The sequence below is a fragment of the Camelina sativa genome, chromosome 5 (genome assembly GCF_030686135.1).
Source record: "Camelina sativa cultivar CO46 ecotype springtype chromosome 5, ASM3068613v1".
NCBI lineage: Eukaryota > Viridiplantae > Streptophyta > Magnoliopsida > Brassicales > Brassicaceae > Camelina > Camelina sativa.
The window spans coordinates 125,607-143,386 of record NC_141884.1 but is presented as its reverse complement, the minus strand read 5'-3'; the positions used below and the strand labels follow the sequence as shown (position 1 = coordinate 143,386).

At 37.2% G+C, this 17,780-nt stretch overlaps 3 protein-coding genes and 1 pseudogene across 9 annotated transcripts; 2 read left to right on the top strand and 2 right to left on the bottom strand.

Moving 5' to 3' along the window:
• Nucleotides 1–1,306: 1,306 nt before the first annotated feature.
• LOC104784514 (nuclear transcription factor Y subunit B-5 pseudogene) lies at nucleotides 1,307–2,130 on the bottom strand (annotated as a pseudogene).
• A 4,472-nt stretch (nucleotides 2,131–6,602) lies between these two features.
• Nucleotides 6,603–10,502, top strand: LOC104784512 (uncharacterized). Of its 4 annotated transcripts, none has more exons than XM_087512877.1 (4): nucleotides 6,603–6,759; nucleotides 6,863–6,975; nucleotides 7,841–8,566; nucleotides 8,654–10,502. In XM_087512877.1, exons 3-4 carry the CDS (start codon nucleotides 7,841–7,843, stop codon nucleotides 10,274–10,276), a joined length of 2,349 nt encoding a protein of 782 aa, XP_087369003.1. In that variant the 5' UTR covers nucleotides 6,603–6,759; nucleotides 6,863–6,975; the 3' UTR covers nucleotides 10,277–10,502. The 4 variants fall into 4 exon arrangements, with proteins under 4 accessions (XP_087369003.1, XP_087369000.1, XP_087369002.1 ...); XM_087512874.1 differs by having other exon boundaries at nucleotides 6,700–6,759; nucleotides 6,863–7,318; XM_087512876.1 differs by lacking the exon at nucleotides 6,603–6,759 and having other exon boundaries at nucleotides 6,762–6,975.
• On the bottom strand, nucleotides 10,441–13,714 carry LOC104784513 (metal tolerance protein C1). Of its 3 annotated transcripts, none has more exons than XM_087512879.1 (12): nucleotides 13,332–13,714; nucleotides 12,996–13,225; nucleotides 12,798–12,895; nucleotides 12,600–12,706; nucleotides 12,259–12,374; nucleotides 12,005–12,101; nucleotides 11,790–11,874; nucleotides 11,543–11,605; nucleotides 11,360–11,465; nucleotides 11,129–11,262; nucleotides 10,935–11,026; nucleotides 10,441–10,852 (listed from the first exon to the last, which is right to left on the bottom strand). In XM_087512879.1, the coding sequence occupies exons 3-12, from the start codon at nucleotides 12,849–12,851 to the stop codon at nucleotides 10,744–10,746; spliced, it is 963 nt and encodes a 320-aa protein (XP_087369005.1). In that variant the 5' UTR covers nucleotides 12,852–12,895; nucleotides 12,996–13,225; nucleotides 13,332–13,714; the 3' UTR covers nucleotides 10,441–10,743. The 3 variants fall into 3 exon arrangements, with proteins under 3 accessions (XP_087369005.1, XP_087369006.1, XP_010507850.1); XM_087512880.1 differs by having other exon boundaries at nucleotides 12,794–12,895; nucleotides 13,332–13,478; XM_010509548.2 differs by having other exon boundaries at nucleotides 12,996–13,695.
• A 727-nt stretch (nucleotides 13,715–14,441) lies between these two features.
• LOC104784510 (zinc finger CCCH domain-containing protein 32) lies at nucleotides 14,442–17,637 on the top strand. 2 transcript variants are annotated; one of them, XM_010509541.3, is made up of 8 exons: nucleotides 14,442–14,736; nucleotides 14,872–14,983; nucleotides 15,117–15,259; nucleotides 15,637–15,699; nucleotides 15,803–15,922; nucleotides 16,107–16,325; nucleotides 16,411–16,722; nucleotides 16,859–17,637. In XM_010509541.3, the coding sequence occupies exons 2-8, from the start codon at nucleotides 14,890–14,892 to the stop codon at nucleotides 17,255–17,257; spliced, it is 1,350 nt and encodes a 449-aa protein (XP_010507843.1). In that variant the 5' UTR covers nucleotides 14,442–14,736; nucleotides 14,872–14,889; the 3' UTR covers nucleotides 17,258–17,637. The 2 variants fall into 2 exon arrangements, with proteins under 2 accessions (XP_010507843.1, XP_010507841.1); XM_010509539.3 differs by having other exon boundaries at nucleotides 14,454–14,736; nucleotides 16,029–16,325.
• Nucleotides 17,638–17,780: the final 143 nt, after the last annotated feature.

The following is a 17,780-nucleotide window of genomic DNA, read 5'->3' as shown; positions in this document are numbered from 1 at the left end:
TAGCCACGCTTTTAAAACTCTTGGAACTCGAGTTGCGCGTTCTCACAATCTCACCTGTGGGAGATCAAAGACGTACAACCCAAATCTTATCCACTCCTTTTGTATACATATATATATCCATCACCAGGTAGATGAAAATGATATTCATATCCAGGTGATAAAACAAAATGCACTCTCTCGGTTTGTAATGTCAAAATATATTAATTAATTACATTCAACTGTGATTAGTTCTACTTTGATTAAAAAAGAAGAAGTTAATTTGCTTGTATATCACGAGACACAAATTCGAGCAAACAACTATTCAAATTTCGTAACACTATTTTGAACATTGAGAACATTAATTTGTGATTTATTATAAGCTAATAGTATTGAGAACCTTAATTTGTGCTTTATTGTAACTAATCTTAAGAACATTTAACATAAGATCATGCATTCGATATAATTAACAGATACATACATATATTCTAGTATTATTTAATTTGAGAAGCCGTAGCCGTGACATATTTGGTTGATCAGCCAACAGTTGAAATGGGTATTAATAAAAGTTTAGTGGTCAAATTTAAATATGGAGAAAAGCATACGTTCCTAGTGTGAGTCAGATCATAAAAGAGTATTTATGTAAAGCTTTCTTTATTTGGATGGTCCAGGGATCTAGGGTTATTATAAATCAATAAAAGAACCAGTGAGAACTAGCTGGTCTGGATCTATTGGACCACTCGAGAGCTTAACTAATCGATTTAACCAATTCTTTTAATTTTTCTTATTTTTGGAGTACTGTTTACTGTTCAGAAAGCGAATCCCCGAAATAGTAAATCTATATCGACATAGAGTTTTAATATTTGATTAGTCTTAAAGAAACAATACTGAAGTAGTAACTTTATATATATCATATGTGTACGGAATTGCAATTTAGTGCTGATTAACTAGTGCTAAACTGCTAATAATCTACTATATGCAAATGCCAGTTATAGTGACGACTTTCAATAATACAAATACTGAAAAGTCGACTACTTTCACCTTTTTTGTCGAAAAAATAATAATAATTGCTTTAACTGAATAAGCAATTCCACAAAGTAGGAAATGACAACTTAATTTTCGTACTGTAGAGGGATTATATAGTCTAGAGCATACAAGCGCATGGTAATTATATACCTCACACCTGACCAAGAGCTAGAAGAGATCAACAAACTAGAATGTAGAGAAGAAAACCTATCTAGCTCGATAATAATATATACACGCACATGGATCTCAACTTTCTGAATTAAATTAAAGACCACAATAATCAGCAATATATCCGAACACAGAATTGTTTGATCCACTGCCTCATATTAACCACATATGTAAGGACATGTTATACAATCATATATATTTATTTAATTATATATGTAGATCGCTTAGAGCTATATGTGAACTGGTAGAAGAAGCTCTTTTAACAAAACAAAACAAGATTGATAAAAAAAAGAAGCTGGTCGGATCGAGTTAAACAAAGATGACACATAAAAATGGGGAAATTAGCAAACCAATCAATCTAAAGAAGCTAAAGAGATAGATTAATTAATTATCTGGTGAGGATTTACTAGGACCTCCTTTGCCGTGATGATTAGCTTTCTCACCTTCAATAACTCGGAAACGATGTAAGTACTTCTTAAGCTGGCCGGCGTAATCATCAAACCCTAGATTTGCCATGGCCCAACAGATATCGTCTCCATTGACGGTCTTTCTCTTCTCCTTGTGGCATTTATCGGATGCTTCTCCGGTGACGAAGCTTATGAACTCGGAGACACATTCTTGCATAGTCTCTTTGGCTTCTTTAGAGATCTTTGCGTTTGGTGGGAGAATGTTCTTCATGATCCTTCCAACGTTTGCTATCGGAAGTAGCCTGTCTTGTTCTTTTATCATCATCATGTTTTCTTCTTGCTGATCCTCCACCACTAAGCCATGACGATCATGAGATGAGCTGCTCCCAAAGTTATAGTTCTGGATTGGATTTTTGAACCAAGGATTATCACCCGCCATCAAATCTTATAAAAAGCAGAGGAGAAATCTCGGCTTCTTTTTATTTTGGGTGGTTTCAGTAGTATGAGATATATATATATATATATATATATATATATATAAGTTTTAACAAATGATTGATACTGAAAATTTTGTAACGAAAATATGTAGTTGGCCAACTATATGGCACAAAAAGAAAATTAAAGTAGAGGCTTTTTACATAATGTATAAATCTGAAAATATTCGTTCTGACAGAGATTTGTGTTGTTAAATTGGCTTTATATACACTAAGTAAGTAGACATGACTTGAGGATTTTCTATGTTTGGTAATAGATGATGGTGATGACGTGTCATACAACCAATGAGAGAGGTCTAGGTCACTTAAGCCTTACTGGACTGGGGAGACAATGTGGCAGGTCGAGCTAATTTCTCTTTTTTTTTTTTTTTTTTTTTAAAAATTAATGTTCAACTAATTAATTTCTCGTAAACCCTTAAGGTTTAAACGTTTGAATTAATTTATTGATGTTTGTATAGACTATAGTACTCGTAATTATTCCACTTCCTAATTTCGTTTAATTTGTAGGGTGCATATATGCATTCATATCCAACTCATTTCATTTTGGTGTTTTACTTCTTCTTTTTTTCCTTTTTTCTTGTTCTCTAGACCGACATTTTCCTTCGAGAAATTGGTAACTTGATAAGTCATATAATTGGCGTTTCGTTTGCTCGGGTATTGATAAGTAAAAGGTGAAAACATTCTTAACATTAAAAAGAAAAAGGTGATTCGGAGTTTGGTCTTAGACTAATTCTAACTTCTCAAACTGCTGAAATTACATATTTCATGGAGGTTTCATATCATGTTCATAAGTTTTTTTTGTTGTTTGCTTCATTGTGCATGTTAAAGGGGATTCGGCAAAGCTCTGCTCTTGCTTCCCTCGATCTGCTACTATATATATATATATACGAATTATATAAGTAATTCTTTGGTTTCTGTTCGCACTTGGGATCAAATTCAAGCGAATAAACTTTATGTAAAATTTGTTTAACCGGTATTTAACTATAAGTTATTTTCTATATATTTGTTTGATGATTTAGTAAATGATTGATTAGTCACATCACATATAGTTTAAATAGATAAGAACTATAATTAGAGTTATCTAAATAAACAATAATAATACGGAACTTGTGGACCATATATATAAGAGCACGTCGTGTGGTCTATAATTAGTAGTCAGCTGCTTGCCAAAATTGAAGAGCCTATAAATAGGTATAGTTTGTTAATAATACTACTTTCCTTTCTTTTAAAAGCATATAATATGAAATTAATTTGGCACACCTCCATCTCTTATACTATTTTAAAAGAAAATGCTGTCCTCTTTAATTAGTGTTCATCATGTGAATTATACAGATAAGGATCCTTTATATTTCTACTTACGTAATTTATCTCTCTTTTGTTCTTTTTTTTTTCCCTCTATTTATAGTCATTTTCAGATTTAGAACTAGTCTTTTATATCACGATATATAAAATCTTGTAAAATTTATAAACTTTAAAATAAAAGTAAATTAGTAAAGTGAATTTAGCTTGTCGGGTGGTTCTTGGATTGTGAAAGATCATCAAGGACAGGTACTTTTCCACGCTAGGGATGTACTTACGGCCTCTGACTCACGGCTCCTTGCAGGTTCAAGAACCTTTTTGTGGGCAATTGAAGCGGTTCAGATCCTGCAGTTACCTAAAGTTGAGTTTGCCACGGACAACAATGTGATCATTGAAGCCATAAATAACCCAGCAGCCTGGCCACGGTTCCATTTGGTGTTGAGCGATATACACTTAGCTCTGTCCAAGCTTCATGCGTGGAGATGCTATTCGGTTGCGACTTCTGCTAACAAGGTAGCAATGGCGATTGCTTCAAGCGTCACAAGAGATGGTCGTTTTCAGTCTTACCTTTCACTTGGAAGGCCTTCTTGGCTTCATGATCAAGTGAGAGATGAGGCGTTATAAGTTTTTGTTTATGTTCTAGTTTTTACTTTCCCTTGTTCAAACTTTCACAATTTATTTCTATCTGAAGACAAAAAAAAAAAATGAATTTAGTCATATATTTTAATTTAATGTTTCTTTCATCACACTTTCGAAATTCGATATAGAAAAATGGATACACTAAGATTCTTTCAATCCATTACAAACTCAAATATCTTTTGCATCAAATAATAACCATGTTAAGTTCTATGAGTTTTCTATTTAAAATAAGTGATTAAATTTATGTATTTTATGTTTTTATACACTAGATTTTTTCAATCAATTTTTTTATGCGTATGCATTATGTATATGTATCTAGTAAGTAATGTAAAGATTATACTAGAATTTAGCTTACATTTTATTTATATGATTTTGGAGAGGTGTTCTAGAAGGTATGATATTTTGGCAATTATATTATATATTTTATTTGTTTTCCCGAAAAACCTAAGTCAGGTTGGGTAAATATTACAGCTATATATATATGTAAAATCATTGCAAAACTGAGGACATGTGTCGACCGAAGGTGGATCGGACCACCTTGCAACGGATAAAACAAATTATGTACGCTTTTAGTTATATTAATCAACTAAACGATGCATACGATGGCGTTTATATATATATTTAGTAGTACAAAACTACAAACTAGTTTACAATATACTACTTTACTATATATATATATATATATATATATATATAGACATTCAAAAGAACTAGTTAACTGTTATTGATACTAAAAATTAGTTCTAACTATCTCTACCTGCTATTTTTTTTTTAAAAAAGATGAAACTGACTCGTCACCACTGTTTTAAATGGTCTAGTACGGCTGTGTAAACTAATTATCGAAACTAGCTAGCTATATACGTCATATGATTATATGGTTTTTCTTTCTTTTTCAGATCCTAATTCTGGTATTGTTATATACTATTAACATCATAAGTAACATTAATATTTTCCCACTTGTAAAGATCGAGTTTAGTGAATCTATTAAGCGTGCAAGTAGTTGCATGTGGTCCATGCATTAACATTATTTGGGTATGTTTTATATAATAATAAATTAATAATTATTAATTAATATAAAGTTAAGTCCAGTGTCTTTTATTCTTTTTTACTTTCTTTCAGACTCTCTCTCTCTCTCTCTCTCGACAAAATATACAACACTGTGTAACACACACACACTTGTTCAAGTAGAGCGAATAGCCGAAGAATATGTATGTTGAGCTGTCTGTCACAGACCCGGGAATGTGGTATTTGGAGGTGTATCACTGGGCTTTCACATATGGGCCAGTTGATGATCCACTGAAACCCTCGCCGGCCTTGGAAGGATAAACATGGCCATGCCCATTCCCCAATGGCCTTAATGACCTGAGGACAATTGCTTGTCCAAATTATTTACGTTACAATTTTATAAATAGACATTAGGTTTCTTTTCTAATATATAATTTCAAGTTATATATGACTATTTAAGTTAATATAGTATATTACTAATTTTTGTAAACAGTTAGCTATATATTTTTTTGTTATGTATAAGATTACTTTTCTGTTTTAAATAAAATTTAACAAAGAAATATAGGAAAAAATGTTGCAAATCGGTAAATTAGAAAAAAGCAGGACCAATGACAAATATGCTTAATTGTTTTGCACTGAGATACAGTAGGACTTCTTCTCGACTCTCAAGCAAGTTTGGGCTGTATATATAACACTAGAGAAGAACGATGATAGGCCCTTATTGGGGATCTTAAATGCCCCTATCCTCTCAATTTTGGGCTGATCTATATATATTAAATGATTTTCCGATGCCTGATTCGTTAAATCAACACGTATGTTTATCTTTTTTTTTTTTTAACGTATGTTTATCTTATCATCGGGAATGTTTTTAATTTCTCTAATCTATTTTTTCTTTTTAATGTTATTATATATGATGCTTAGTAACTATATCAAAGCAAATATGATATTAATTAACTTTGGAAGTCTTTTGTCGACATACATATATACCTATTTAGTAGTTAAAGCTAAAAACATATAATAGTATGATTTTTCAATAATTCGGTTGTTGTGTTAAAAGTACTTGTACAAGCATACTTTGTAATCTTGTCAAAAAAAAAAAAAAAAGCGTACTTTGTAATCGTCGTATTATTATTCGCTAGTTATATATACACATATATAGGGGAAAATAATAGTCGTATTCGTATATCATTGAATTTGAATACACACCAAGTTATACTACCCACATGCATTGTGTTTTACTTTGACTAGCGAGTTAAAAAAAAAAAAAAAAAGAGAGTGTAAATAATGATAAGAGACTAGAAAAATAAAAAATAAATAAAGTGTAATGTGTTTAAGCTTATTAGTAATAATTATTATACTAGAAGGAGGGAATTAAGGTGTTGAAATTTACCGTTTTACAACAGAAACACACAACAAGAAAATACTACTGAATAAGGGGAGAAAGAAGAAGAAAAGGAAAGGGGAAAAAAAAAGACGGAAAGAGGTAAAAAGAAGACGAAGAGACAAACGTTGGGATAAGGTTAATTCGGGTATTTGCAGAAGGGGATGATCCCATTTATTTATTACTGTACTACTACTATTGTAGAACAAGAACGCGTGTGCTCTCACGCTCTTTCATTTTCAATTTTTTTTTTGTTTTTTTGTTGTAATAAGACCCACCCAACAAATTAACACAAAAAAAAAAAGAAGAAAGAAAGAGCAAAAAAAAAAAAAAGCGTTAAGATCCATCTTCTCTCATATGCAAGGCAAACACACATTTTTTACTTATATATATATATATATATATATATTTAGAGATATATTTATTATTAATTCTGCGTTGAGGTCTTCTTCTTCTTTGTCTTGCAGAGAAAGAGAAGGGGTGTGTGGTGCGAGCCGTGAAGAGAATTCGTAAGTCTTTTTTCTCGATGCAGCAAAAGCTGTGTGTGTGTGTGACGACAGACGACGACTGAGACAGTGAGGTAAATCTGATACCTCTCTCTCCTTCCTTTCGACCACGTCTTCCTTCCCTCTTCTTTCTTTCTTTCTTTCTGTCATTTTTAATAATAATAATAATAATAATTTTAGAGAAACAACTTAAATTTTTTTTTTTTTGATATCGCTCCTCTGTCTGTCTGTTTCGACTTTGAGAGCTGCTTCAACTTTTTACATCTTTTTATAGATTGGAACACTATTACTTCTTCTTCTTCTTCTTCTACATATATATAGATTCCATTCGACCCATTTTTTTATTTATTTATTTTAATTTTATTACCCGACGTTCATCAACCATACTCTTCTTCTTCTTCTTCCATCTTGATGGAGGTACTCTCTCTCTCTATCCCTCTTCATATATGTAGATACTATACGACTACGACGGTCGGGTCGGGTCTCGCTCGGGTCTTATGTTCAAAAATCATTTCTTTTTTGTTTGTTTCTTTTTATTACATTTCCGTTCGTAGCCAAAAAACGATTCAGGTCTTCTTGTTTGTGGCTGGCTTCTCTGGGTTTCTTATTTTGCTTTTTATGAATGAATTAGTAGGGGTCACCTCTGTTTCATATGGATGTTTTTTTTGTTAAAAACGGCAGCTTTGGGTTTCATTCTATCTATTTTGGGTTATTCTGGACCCTCTTCTTCCTTCGTGTCTTCTAGGACCTGAAAACCAGGTCCTCCTCGATTTTATCTTCTTTCTCTTTTCAATGTTAGGTTTTTTTTTGAGGATGACTTTGAACTCCAAACTGTGGTCTTTAGAGAATTGCTTTGGATGATGATGTGTGTCTCATTATTGATTGTGTTTGCCTCCGGAAACTATTAACAAAGCTTCGTCTTTTTTTTTTTGTGCTCAGATGGAGCCAATTCATTCAGATGACACGGAAGGTTTTGTCGATGAATCCTCCAAGCAACTTCATTCCCCATATCTCAATGGAATCAACGGAGACCCCGAGGTCTTTCCTCGTGTTGGAGATCAGTACCAAGCAGATATACCACCATATGATCGTTTAATGCTCATTAAATGCTTCGAATCACAGCAGGACCTAGTCACATTTTCCTTGCCTATCCCTCTCATGTGGACGAGAAGTGAGAAATTCAGAGGTTTCCGTGAAGCCGAGGAAGGTGACAAAGGCAGTCCCTCAACCGATCAACCCCTGGAGAAATCTGAACCGCCTGCTAGTTTGAAACCGAGGAGTATTGTGCTTGCATTGCCATGCCAAAGAAATGCCAAGTTCAAGTTTGACTGGCTTGATAAGAGCCTCTATCCCTTCCCTGGGTCTTTGGGTGATTCTTGGGACGTTGCTGAGCAGCAGCGCTTCCTTCTTGGCCTCTACTGTCTTGGGAAAAACCTTTTCTTGGTGCAGAGATTCCTTGGCACCAAGCACATGGGAGATGTGCTCTCATACTACTACGGAAGCTTTTACAGGTCTAATGAATACCGGAGATGGGTTGATGGACGCAAGTTGCGAACCAAACGCTCTGTTCAAGGCCACAAGTTATTATCTGGTTGGAGGCAACAAGAGCTCCTCTCTCGGATCTCCTCTCATGTATCTGAGGAATGCAAGACTACGTTGCTTAAGGTACCATATGCTTCTCTGGTTTCGGAATGATCTGAATCTGATAATGAACATTATCAAAATGCAGAATCTTATTGTTGTTTTTTGTAGGTAGCTAAAGCATTTAGGGAAGAGAAGATTGCACTGGAGGATTATGTGTTCACTTTAAAGGATACGGTAGGAATTGACATGCTTACAGAAGTTATTGGTATAGGTAAAGGGAAAAGAGATCTGACCAACTGCGCGTTAGAACCAACCAAGTCTAATCATGGAGCCTCTGAAGTGCGAATACGCAATGATCTTCCGATTGGGGATATAGTCAAGTTCCTGACCGGAGAATATAGGATGAGCAAAACACGGTCCAGTGACCTCTTCTGGGAAGCTGTTTGGCCACGTTTATTAGCAAGAGGATGGCACTCTGAGCAGCCGAAAGATGCCCCAAAGAATTCTCTTGTTTTTCTCGTACCGGAAGCCAAGAAGTTTTCCAGGAGGAAGATGTCAAAAGGGAATCACTACTATGATTCTCTCACTGATGTCTTGAAGAAAGTTGCTTTAGATCCCACACTTCTTGTGCTCAATACTGATGAGGATCTTGATATGAAAGGGTGCAAAGAAGAGGAAACCAAGAATGACCCGCCCATAAATTTAGACGAGTTTGATGATTCTTCACCAAACAGCAAGAAAAAGAAGAGGTACCTACAACCACGCAGCAAAACAAGTAAAATTCAGGAGGTCGTTATGTTTACGATTGTGGATACCAGTGAGGCAAATGGTGTGCAAGGAAGTACATTAAAAGAGCTAAGATCTCTGCCTGTTGAGACCGGCAGTTCAATTGCTAACTCCCCAAGTTACTTGAGTGAATCTGAGGATAACTTGTCAGAAGAATCTGAAAACAAGGCAGGGACTACAGTTAAGTCAATGGCTTCGAGAGTGTGTGGTGGGGGCAGCATTAGTTCTGGCAAGAGCAGCTCTGTAAACATGGAAAATGCCACTAGTCGAAGCACTGTTTCTGTCAGTGAGAGACAGCAGAACAAGCGGAAAGGCGGGAGACCAAGAAATCCAAAGTTACCTGTCTGCAAAAAAAGGAGCAGCTTGGCAGATTGTACCTTGAGAGAATCAGGTTTTTTTGGTGAAAACCAGTCCAGGAAGAAGAAACCACTGAAGAAGATGAGACCAAACCCATTAGAAGCTGATCGAAATGTACTTTTGATGGGAGAGGAGCACATCGATAAAGATAGAACTCTGAAACCGTCGTCAACCAGTTCCGTGGCAACAGATAGCTATTGTCGAAGAAACGAAGATCGAGAAATATCACCAGAAAGATCTGAAACCAGAGAATATTTTGACTTGAACGTTTCACAAATCTCACTAGAACGTGAAGCTGATGGTACTGATACTGTCATCACAGACGTTGTGCAGAACAGTGAGAGCTCTTGTGCAGATCAGTCATCTGCTCAAATGGATGTGGAAATGCAGTGTAAGCCTCAGGTCATCGCGGATTTGCTTCCTGGACGGAGGCAGAGTACAAGGACCCGACCGTTGACTACAAAGGCACTAGAAGCTTTTGCTTTTGGGTACCTTGGTAACTCAAAGAAGAAGAGAAAGGCTTTGGAGGAGTCAAGAAGCAAGTCAAGAACAAAATCTACAAAGCGCATTCATCGTCGCTCACTCGTGTCGTCTAAGTTCAGAAACGGAACTGTTGAGGATAGTTCAGACACTGAGGAGAGTGAATAGACTAACTTCGATCTGAAATTGACATGTCTGCATATACCTCAAGAGCAAGCGCCAAATGGGGAGGAATTTTGCAGTTATAGTCAATGTAGCAACATAGTTATAGAAAATGTTTTGCCTTTTGTTTCTGTTACCCTCATTGTAGCACAGTCACGGCTAAAAGAAGCTGTGGAAAGCTGTGATGTTATTTTACTTTCATCGTATCCAATGCAGAATTAGTACTCAACAATTACATTCCCAAAGCTTTTCTTAGCTTTGGACTCATCAAAGTTGCAAACTTTCGAAATTAGAATTGTTCATCACAAAGAAACAACTTTGATGAGCAGTGTAAAGGAAGCCAAAAATATCAACAAAACGCCGACATTGGTATAAACATAGTTTGGCTCGTTGTATATTCTTTTCAAAGTTCTACTTGTTGCAGCTATTGCAGAGAGGTCTCTCTTGTTATTTCCTTCAAACACCAAAGCTAATTACTGAGGCAAGGAGTTCTTAAGACTAAGCTGAACGCTCACACGAGCCACATTTGGGGCTGCCTTCAGAATCGCTTTCTCTGCATCTTCAGCGGCTCTCATGGCGTCCCTGCAGAGCAGCAAAATACTTGTCAGATGGTTACAGGAGAGTAGCCAAATGGCCTACAAGTACAGACATGGACGAGCTTTACTGTATTGTCATGGTCGATGGCATGGAGACTACGATTTGGAGAAAGATCTTGCTATGCAACAAGTGCGGTGTAACTCGTTTGATCGTCATTTTCTGCAGATACGTGAAAGATTCATTGTCTTCGAAACTAATAAACAGGAATGCCTAAAGGTTGGGTTTGGTCTGGATTATAGCAAAAAATAAACAGAGGAGTACCTCAGAAAACTGTGACGAAAAAATATCTGAGACGGTGGCTTCAACATGTTTAATCTCCCGGCAGATGTTACTTTCATTCCTTATACTGTCATGATCCTCTATCATGCTACAAGAGAACTGTAAAAAGGCTGGATCTGCAAGGAAAATTTGACATGATGGCTAAGAGCGAGAAGTAGTGAATAAGTTGGTTAGACATGTTTCTCACCATGCAGAATGCTGCATAGTGCATACCTATATGTATGAAGACTTCAGATACTTCAGGGTGGTTCTTATTAATCTGTCCTCGTACATATTCTCCTACCTCGTGTGCAACACTCACACTGGAAAAAGGATCTACCTGTAAGGAAAAGGTGATAATGATTGATTTTATTGGGATTATACTTTCTATTCGAGACAGAAGGAAGCAGCACTCACTACAATGTGTACGTCAAGATACAACGATGAACCAGCTCTCCTACCTCTTAGCCGATGACATCCCTATGGATAAAGAATAACATGACACTTATTAGCAACAAATAACAAATAACAAAAAACATTAAGGCATACTTTCTAATTACAGACAGAGTGAATCTGAAAAGAATACAATAAATTTGTTATATAGCAAGGTTTATTAATTTGAAAGCCTATCATCGTGAAAGGTACAAGAATCCACCATCTGTACCTTGACTCCTTCAACCTGTAATATGGTTTGTCTTATTGGCTCTAATTGTTGTGCTGGTATAGCAGCATCCACCAGTTCCAAGACACTAAACAAAGAAATGAAATTTGAGCAATTGAGATGGTGTTGGAACCATAATTCCATTACATGTTCAAGCTAATACAGGCTTTGTTATAGAGAAAACTAATAGAAAAAGAAACATTAGATAGGGTGAGTACCTTTGGTGTCCTGTTTCCAGTCCGGCATTGAAAATCATAACCGAGACAACAAGGCCAGCTAGAGGATCTAAGAAATTGACTCCGAAAATAGAACCTCCTGCACAGAAGTAAGGCTATATATGTTACAAAAGCTGAGACTTAAATAAAACTAAAATGGAATTGAGGGAGCTACATTGTATCCCTTTATTTTTTGATGGTATGCATGACCAAATATGGGATATAGTTGATTAACTAAGTGGGATAGAAATGGTTACCAACTCCGACAAGGGCAACAACAGAAGAAATAGCATCTGATCGGTGATGCCAAGCATTAGCCATCATCAATCCACTGCCTTGTTTTTCTCCGGCTCGTTTGGTGATCCAGTAAAGCCTGAGAAGAATGACAAAAATAAGCGAGAACAGATAGGGGATAGCACAATAGAGTCAATCTAATTAATACTAAAGAAGCTGGGCCGGTAGATCCTAGTAGGGAAGCAAAGTGGAAATAAAAAGTGAATGAAAACAAGTTACAAGTGTCTAATCAACGAAAGCTATGTATGGGCTATAAGAAACTTGCTGGATGGATGGATTTAAGAAAAAAGTGAAAGTAAAGTACCCTTCTTTGATAGAAATGGAAGCAAGAGTAACAGTGACAGCAAGAAAGGGATGACTCATATCAATTCCGTGATGGTGAGCAACCTCAGGAGTTGAGGACAGTGCAGTCTGCAAAAGAGAAGACGAAGAAATATCAAGATAAAGAGATGAGAAGAAGAAGAAGACAAATGAGGAAGTATCGAGTGGAGGTCATACATACAGATAAAAGGTGTAAAGCATGCCAGGCAATACCACAACCAGTGGCCAAAAGCATGGAAGAGATACCAAGTGCTCCTAGTGTTTCAAATTTACCATGACCTGCGCAAAGGGAGACATTATAAAACAGAGAAGAGAGCAATGTATATCTCTATCTATGAATTTAATAAGGTCTAAGGAAGGAAAGGGTTTAAGGAGGTACCATAGGGATGTTCTTTGTCCTTGGGAACATTAGCAGCTCTGTACGAGAGAAGAGCAACTCCACTTAGAACCACATCGGACACGGAATGAGCAGCGTCGGCGATAATGGCGGTGCTGCCGCAGAGATAGCCGGTGACGGCTTTGCCGAGAGATAAGCCAATATCAGCGGAGAGACCTAGCCGGAAAATCTTGTCGCCTTCGTCTCCAGATCTTTGGCCAGAAGAATGCCACCTTGTGGAGAAATCGAAATTAGGGTTTAGCGAAGAAGAAGAAGAGAGTCGGAGTGGTGATGGTTGAAGATAACGGGAAGACAATCTACTACAAAGGGAAGACCTACAAATTATTTGAAATCGGAAACCCATTTGAGATGAGATCACACCACGACCACGACGCTGATGAACAACATCTCTGACTCTGATCGTCTTCCCCTGAGGATTAATTAACCAAAGCTGTGCTTTCCGAGAATCTAAATTGATCGCGCGGTAAGCCTTAATTAAAATTTACCATTTCCTTAAAAATTATTTTACCCCCTTCTTTCCTTTTATGGGCTTAAATATATGGGCTTATTTATTAGTGAACCAAAGGCTAAAATCAAAAATTACAAAATAATTGACCAAGTGGAGGGGGACGCCGCCGACAAATTGGGAAGCGGAAACGAAGAAATGTGAAAGGGCATTGATTGATTGTGTAGAAACTGAGTCGACTCAGTCAAAGAGAGCCAGCCAGTGAGTTAAGGGAAAGTACAGAGTATGTAGGTTGGTTAGGTAGGTGGAATGACGGATGTATCCCCCCCCCCCAACCCACTTTCGGACCGGACCAGTCGCGAGAAAGGGGAAACTGCGCTCTTCTCTTCTGTTTTTGACAATAGTCTGTTGGCCACTCGCGCGAGCGCTATCCCCGCCCAAAGGGCCTTCCGGTCATTTTCAACATATAATAATACTGTACATACTACTACTAGTAGGGGTAGTAGTCAAATTCAAATACATATAATTTGTTTTTTTTGTTTGTTTGTTTTCTCTCTCAAGTAATTTATATTTTTATTAATTTGTTGTTCTTGGAAATATCTTTTCCCTTTTCTGGGATGCTTTTTCACTTGTCGAGAGACTCAAAGCACCCAAGTGAGTACAAAAATGAAATTTAATACTCCTTCTATTTCACAAAGAGTGTCATTTTGACATAATGCACACAAATTAAGAAAATTGTTTAAATTTCTGTTTTACCCTTTATAAATACACTAAAGTTTTTTCTCTTTCTAATTAATAAGCTCAAATAATAAGGATAAAAAAGAGATTTAAGCTTAAAATTTGCATTGGAAACATAAAATGACACTCTTTTTGTAACAAGAAAAAGTGTCAAAATGACACTTATTGTGAAACAGAAGGAGTAATAATAATAAAAGACAAAAACAATTTATGAAATTAAGAAATACAGTAACAGTAGTACTCCTACTTAAATATTTTTTTTCTTACATAAAATTATTAAAATTAAAAAAAAAAAAAAAAGAAAAGGAAAATTGAAAGCTAAGAAAAGAAACACTAGTGCAGAGAGGGCAGAGACCGTACGGTATTCCTGAAGAGCGAAAGAGAGAGAGAGAGTAGAGAGACCGACCAAAGAAGCTCTCTTCAATCACTGTCGAAGAAGCATCTCTTCTTTCTTCTTCCTTCTCTTCTTTTTTCTTTTGCTCTCTCTCTCTCTCTCTCTAACTATCTATCTATCAGGTTCCTTTGAAATCGGATTCTCCGGTAAATCTCAGTCGATCCCCCTCCCTACTACTATGACATTTACTCTTCTTTCTCTTCTTGGTTGAGGAGGAGTTTCTTCTTTTTCACTAACTTTTTTTTTTTTTACTGTACACCAAATCCCTAAAAAAAAAAAAGAGAGAAGAGTTGGTTCCTATGGACATGTATGCTCGCAATCCCATCAATGGCTCACAATCTGCTCAAGCCCCTCCCGACTGGACCCCCGCTGATGCCGATTCCGGTCTCGAAGGTCTCCTCCTCCTCTTCTTCTTCTCGCATGCGTCTTGTTTGATTCTCTCTTCAACTGTACGGCCTCTTTTAGGGTTTCCGTCAAAATTTTGACTCTTTCTTTTCTTGTTGTTCCCATTCAATAAATTTTGCAGAGTCGATGTGGCGATTAGGGTTGGGTAGCAGCGAGACCTACCCGGAGAGACTTGGTGCCCCTGACTGTGCCTACTACATGCGCACTGGTGTCTGCGGTTACGGTAATCGTTGTCGTTACAATCACCCTCGCGATCGTGCCTCGGTACTTTCTTCTTCCCTCCCTCCTCTCTTTCCCTTTTTTGTCTCTCTACTGAGTCTGAAACCCCCCCATACTTAGGAAACTATTCAATTTTTGCGTAATGTGGGTGATTCACTGACCTTTTTTGACTTAACCTGATAACTTGTTAAAGTATTTAACTCCTCAATCCTGAGGATGTTTCAGTTTTTGCTGGTTCAAGTCAGGGATAGTCTCCCTCCTGTGTGTTGTTTGGTTCCGATGGTCTTATAATTATTCCTCAGAATGTAGTTTTTGTTTTATGCTCTGTAGAAAAAGCTAGCTTCTCATTTCTCTTCTTGGTTTGGCCACAGTTTCCAATTTTCTTATAATACAGTTTTTGCTTTATGCTTGCATTGTTCTAGGTTGAAGCAACTGTTAGAGCTACAGGCCAGTATCCAGAACGTATTGGTGAACTCCCTTGCCAGGTATCCCTCTCACGAATCCCATTTTTGAATGTCCAACTCATGACATGAAACTGGGTTGTTAGTTATATAAGAATATTGATCGCTTTTTTTTATGTTTTGCCAGTTTTATTTGAAAACTGGAACCTGTAAATTTGGGGCGTCATGCAAATTTCACCATCCAAAGAATGCAGGTGGATCCATGAGCCACGTTCCTCTTAATATTTATGGATACCCAGTGCGAGAGGTTAGCTTTGTTTTGTTTCCCTCTTTCACTTACAAATCTAATAATAAAGGGTCGTGTCTGTCGTGTCGAGTCGAGTTTGCATCATCTTTCAATACCCTGTTTGTAGGGTGAGAACGAATGCTCCTACTATTTGAAAACGGGGCAATGCAAATTTGGTATAACCTGTAAATTTCATCATCCTCAGCCTGCTGGTACATCTGTCCCCCCACCACCACCTCCTCCAGCATCTGCACCTCAGTTTTATCCATCGGTGCAGTCACTTATGCCTGACCAGTATGGAGGCCCATCCTCTAGCTTGAGAGTTGCAAGAACTCTTCTTCCCGGTTCTTATATGCAAGGCGCCTATGGTCCAATGCTACTAACCCCTGGGGTCGTTCCTATTCCAGGCTGGAGTCCTTACTCGGTAAACCTTTTACATCATCACTACTTTTGCATATTTACCACAGTATCTCTCTTTCTGTGTCGTCTCACTTTTACTTTTGGTTCAGGCACCTGTGAGCCCTGCTCTATCTCCTGGTGCGCAGCACGCTGTTGGGGCAACTTCTTTATATGGAGTTACACAGCTCTCTTCCACCAGTCCTTCGCTTCCCGGGGTTTATCCATCTCTGTCCTCTCCTACAGGTGTTATACAGAAAGAACAAGCCGCCTTCCCAGAGAGACCCGGTGAACCAGAGTGCCAATACTATTTGAAAACTGGAGATTGTAAGTTTGGAACATCTTGTAAGTTTCATCATCCTCGAGATCGGGTTCCACCAAGAGCTAATTGCATCCTCAGCCCCATTGGTCTTCCTCTACGCCCGGTATGCTCTCTCTCTCTAAATCATTTAAGGTTGTTGCTGCTGCATAGCGTAATGGGATACTGTTGCTATCGATGATGGGGTTGATCACAGTAACATTGATCTCTAAAATCCGTTTTTGTCTTGGGTTGGGAAACAGGGTGTGCAACGGTGTACTTTCTACGTACAAAACGGCTTCTGCAAGTTTGGATCAACATGTAAATTTGATCATCCAGTGGGAACCATCAGATACAATCCTTCCGCATCCTCTCTAGCTGATGCACCGGTGGCTCCTTACCCAGTGAGCTCTCTCTTGGGTGCTCTCGCAGCGGCGCCTTCTTCTTCATCGACAGAGCTCATGACCGGCGGTGCAAAAGATCCGTACTTGACAGGTTTACCTACTTCAAGAAGCACATCAAGCATCTCGGCAGGCTTGATATTCTCCCAGAGCGGCGGCTCAATTCCATTCTCTGACCTGCAACTCTCGAGCCAGACATCTCTTCCTCTAACAGGTAGCAGAATCTCAAGACAAGGACGAGAAATTCGTCGATCCTTTTGAAATGATAAGCGCAGAAAAGGGTACGCATACGCAGTGCTCTTGCAATTCTTAATCTAAATCATTATCATATAGAAGCATGTGATGTGAATTTCTATATATATTATATATAGTCCCCCGGTACCTTATTTAAAAAAAAAAAAAAAAGCCTATTTGAGTAGAAGACCTAAGTGAGAATCACATATAAAAGAGGAAATCTATATGTGCATATATCAAAGACAAGAAAAAAAGGCTTCTTCTTTTTTTTGTTTGTTTGTTTGTGTGTATAATGTTTGTATAGAGACAGACAAGGTTTCTTTGTCTTGTCCGTACTTCTACTTCAGATCCATTGCGGCTGAATCAAAAAAAAAAAAAAAAAAAAACAGAGAAAAAGAACTCATCAATTCTCTTCTTCTTTTTTAGATTTTTTTTTTGTTTGCCTTTACTCTGCCAGTTGGTTTAACTTATCGCGTTAAGGTTTGTTCTTTATTGTAGTCGAAATTATGTGTGTTGTTAATTTGTTATGATACTGCTTCACACATTAGAT

Coding starts and splice junctions, on each gene's coding strand:
- LOC104784512 (XM_087512874.1), top strand. Junction 8,567..8,653: donor GCAAGACTACGTTGCTTAAG/GTACCATATGCT, acceptor TGTTTTTTGTAG/GTAGCTAAAGCATTTAGGGA.
- LOC104784513 (XM_010509548.2), bottom strand. CDS start 13,356: ATGGGTTTCCGATTTCAAATAATTTGTAGGTCTTCCCTTTGTAGTAGA. Junction 12,707..12,797: donor ATGCTTTACACCTTTTATCT/GTATGTATGACC, acceptor TCTCTTTTGCAG/ACTGCACTGTCCTCAACTCC. Junction 11,027..11,128: donor TTTCGTCACAGTTTTCTGAG/GTACTCCTCTGT, acceptor ACGTATCTGCAG/AAAATGACGATCAAACGAGT.
- LOC104784510 (XM_010509539.3), top strand. CDS start 14,890: ATGGACATGTATGCTCGCAATCCCATCAATGGCTCACAATCTGCTCAA. Junction 16,326..16,410: donor CAGGCTGGAGTCCTTACTCG/GTAAACCTTTTA, acceptor CTTTTGGTTCAG/GCACCTGTGAGCCCTGCTCT. Junction 16,723..16,858: donor TTGGTCTTCCTCTACGCCCG/GTATGCTCTCTC, acceptor GTTGGGAAACAG/GGTGTGCAACGGTGTACTTT.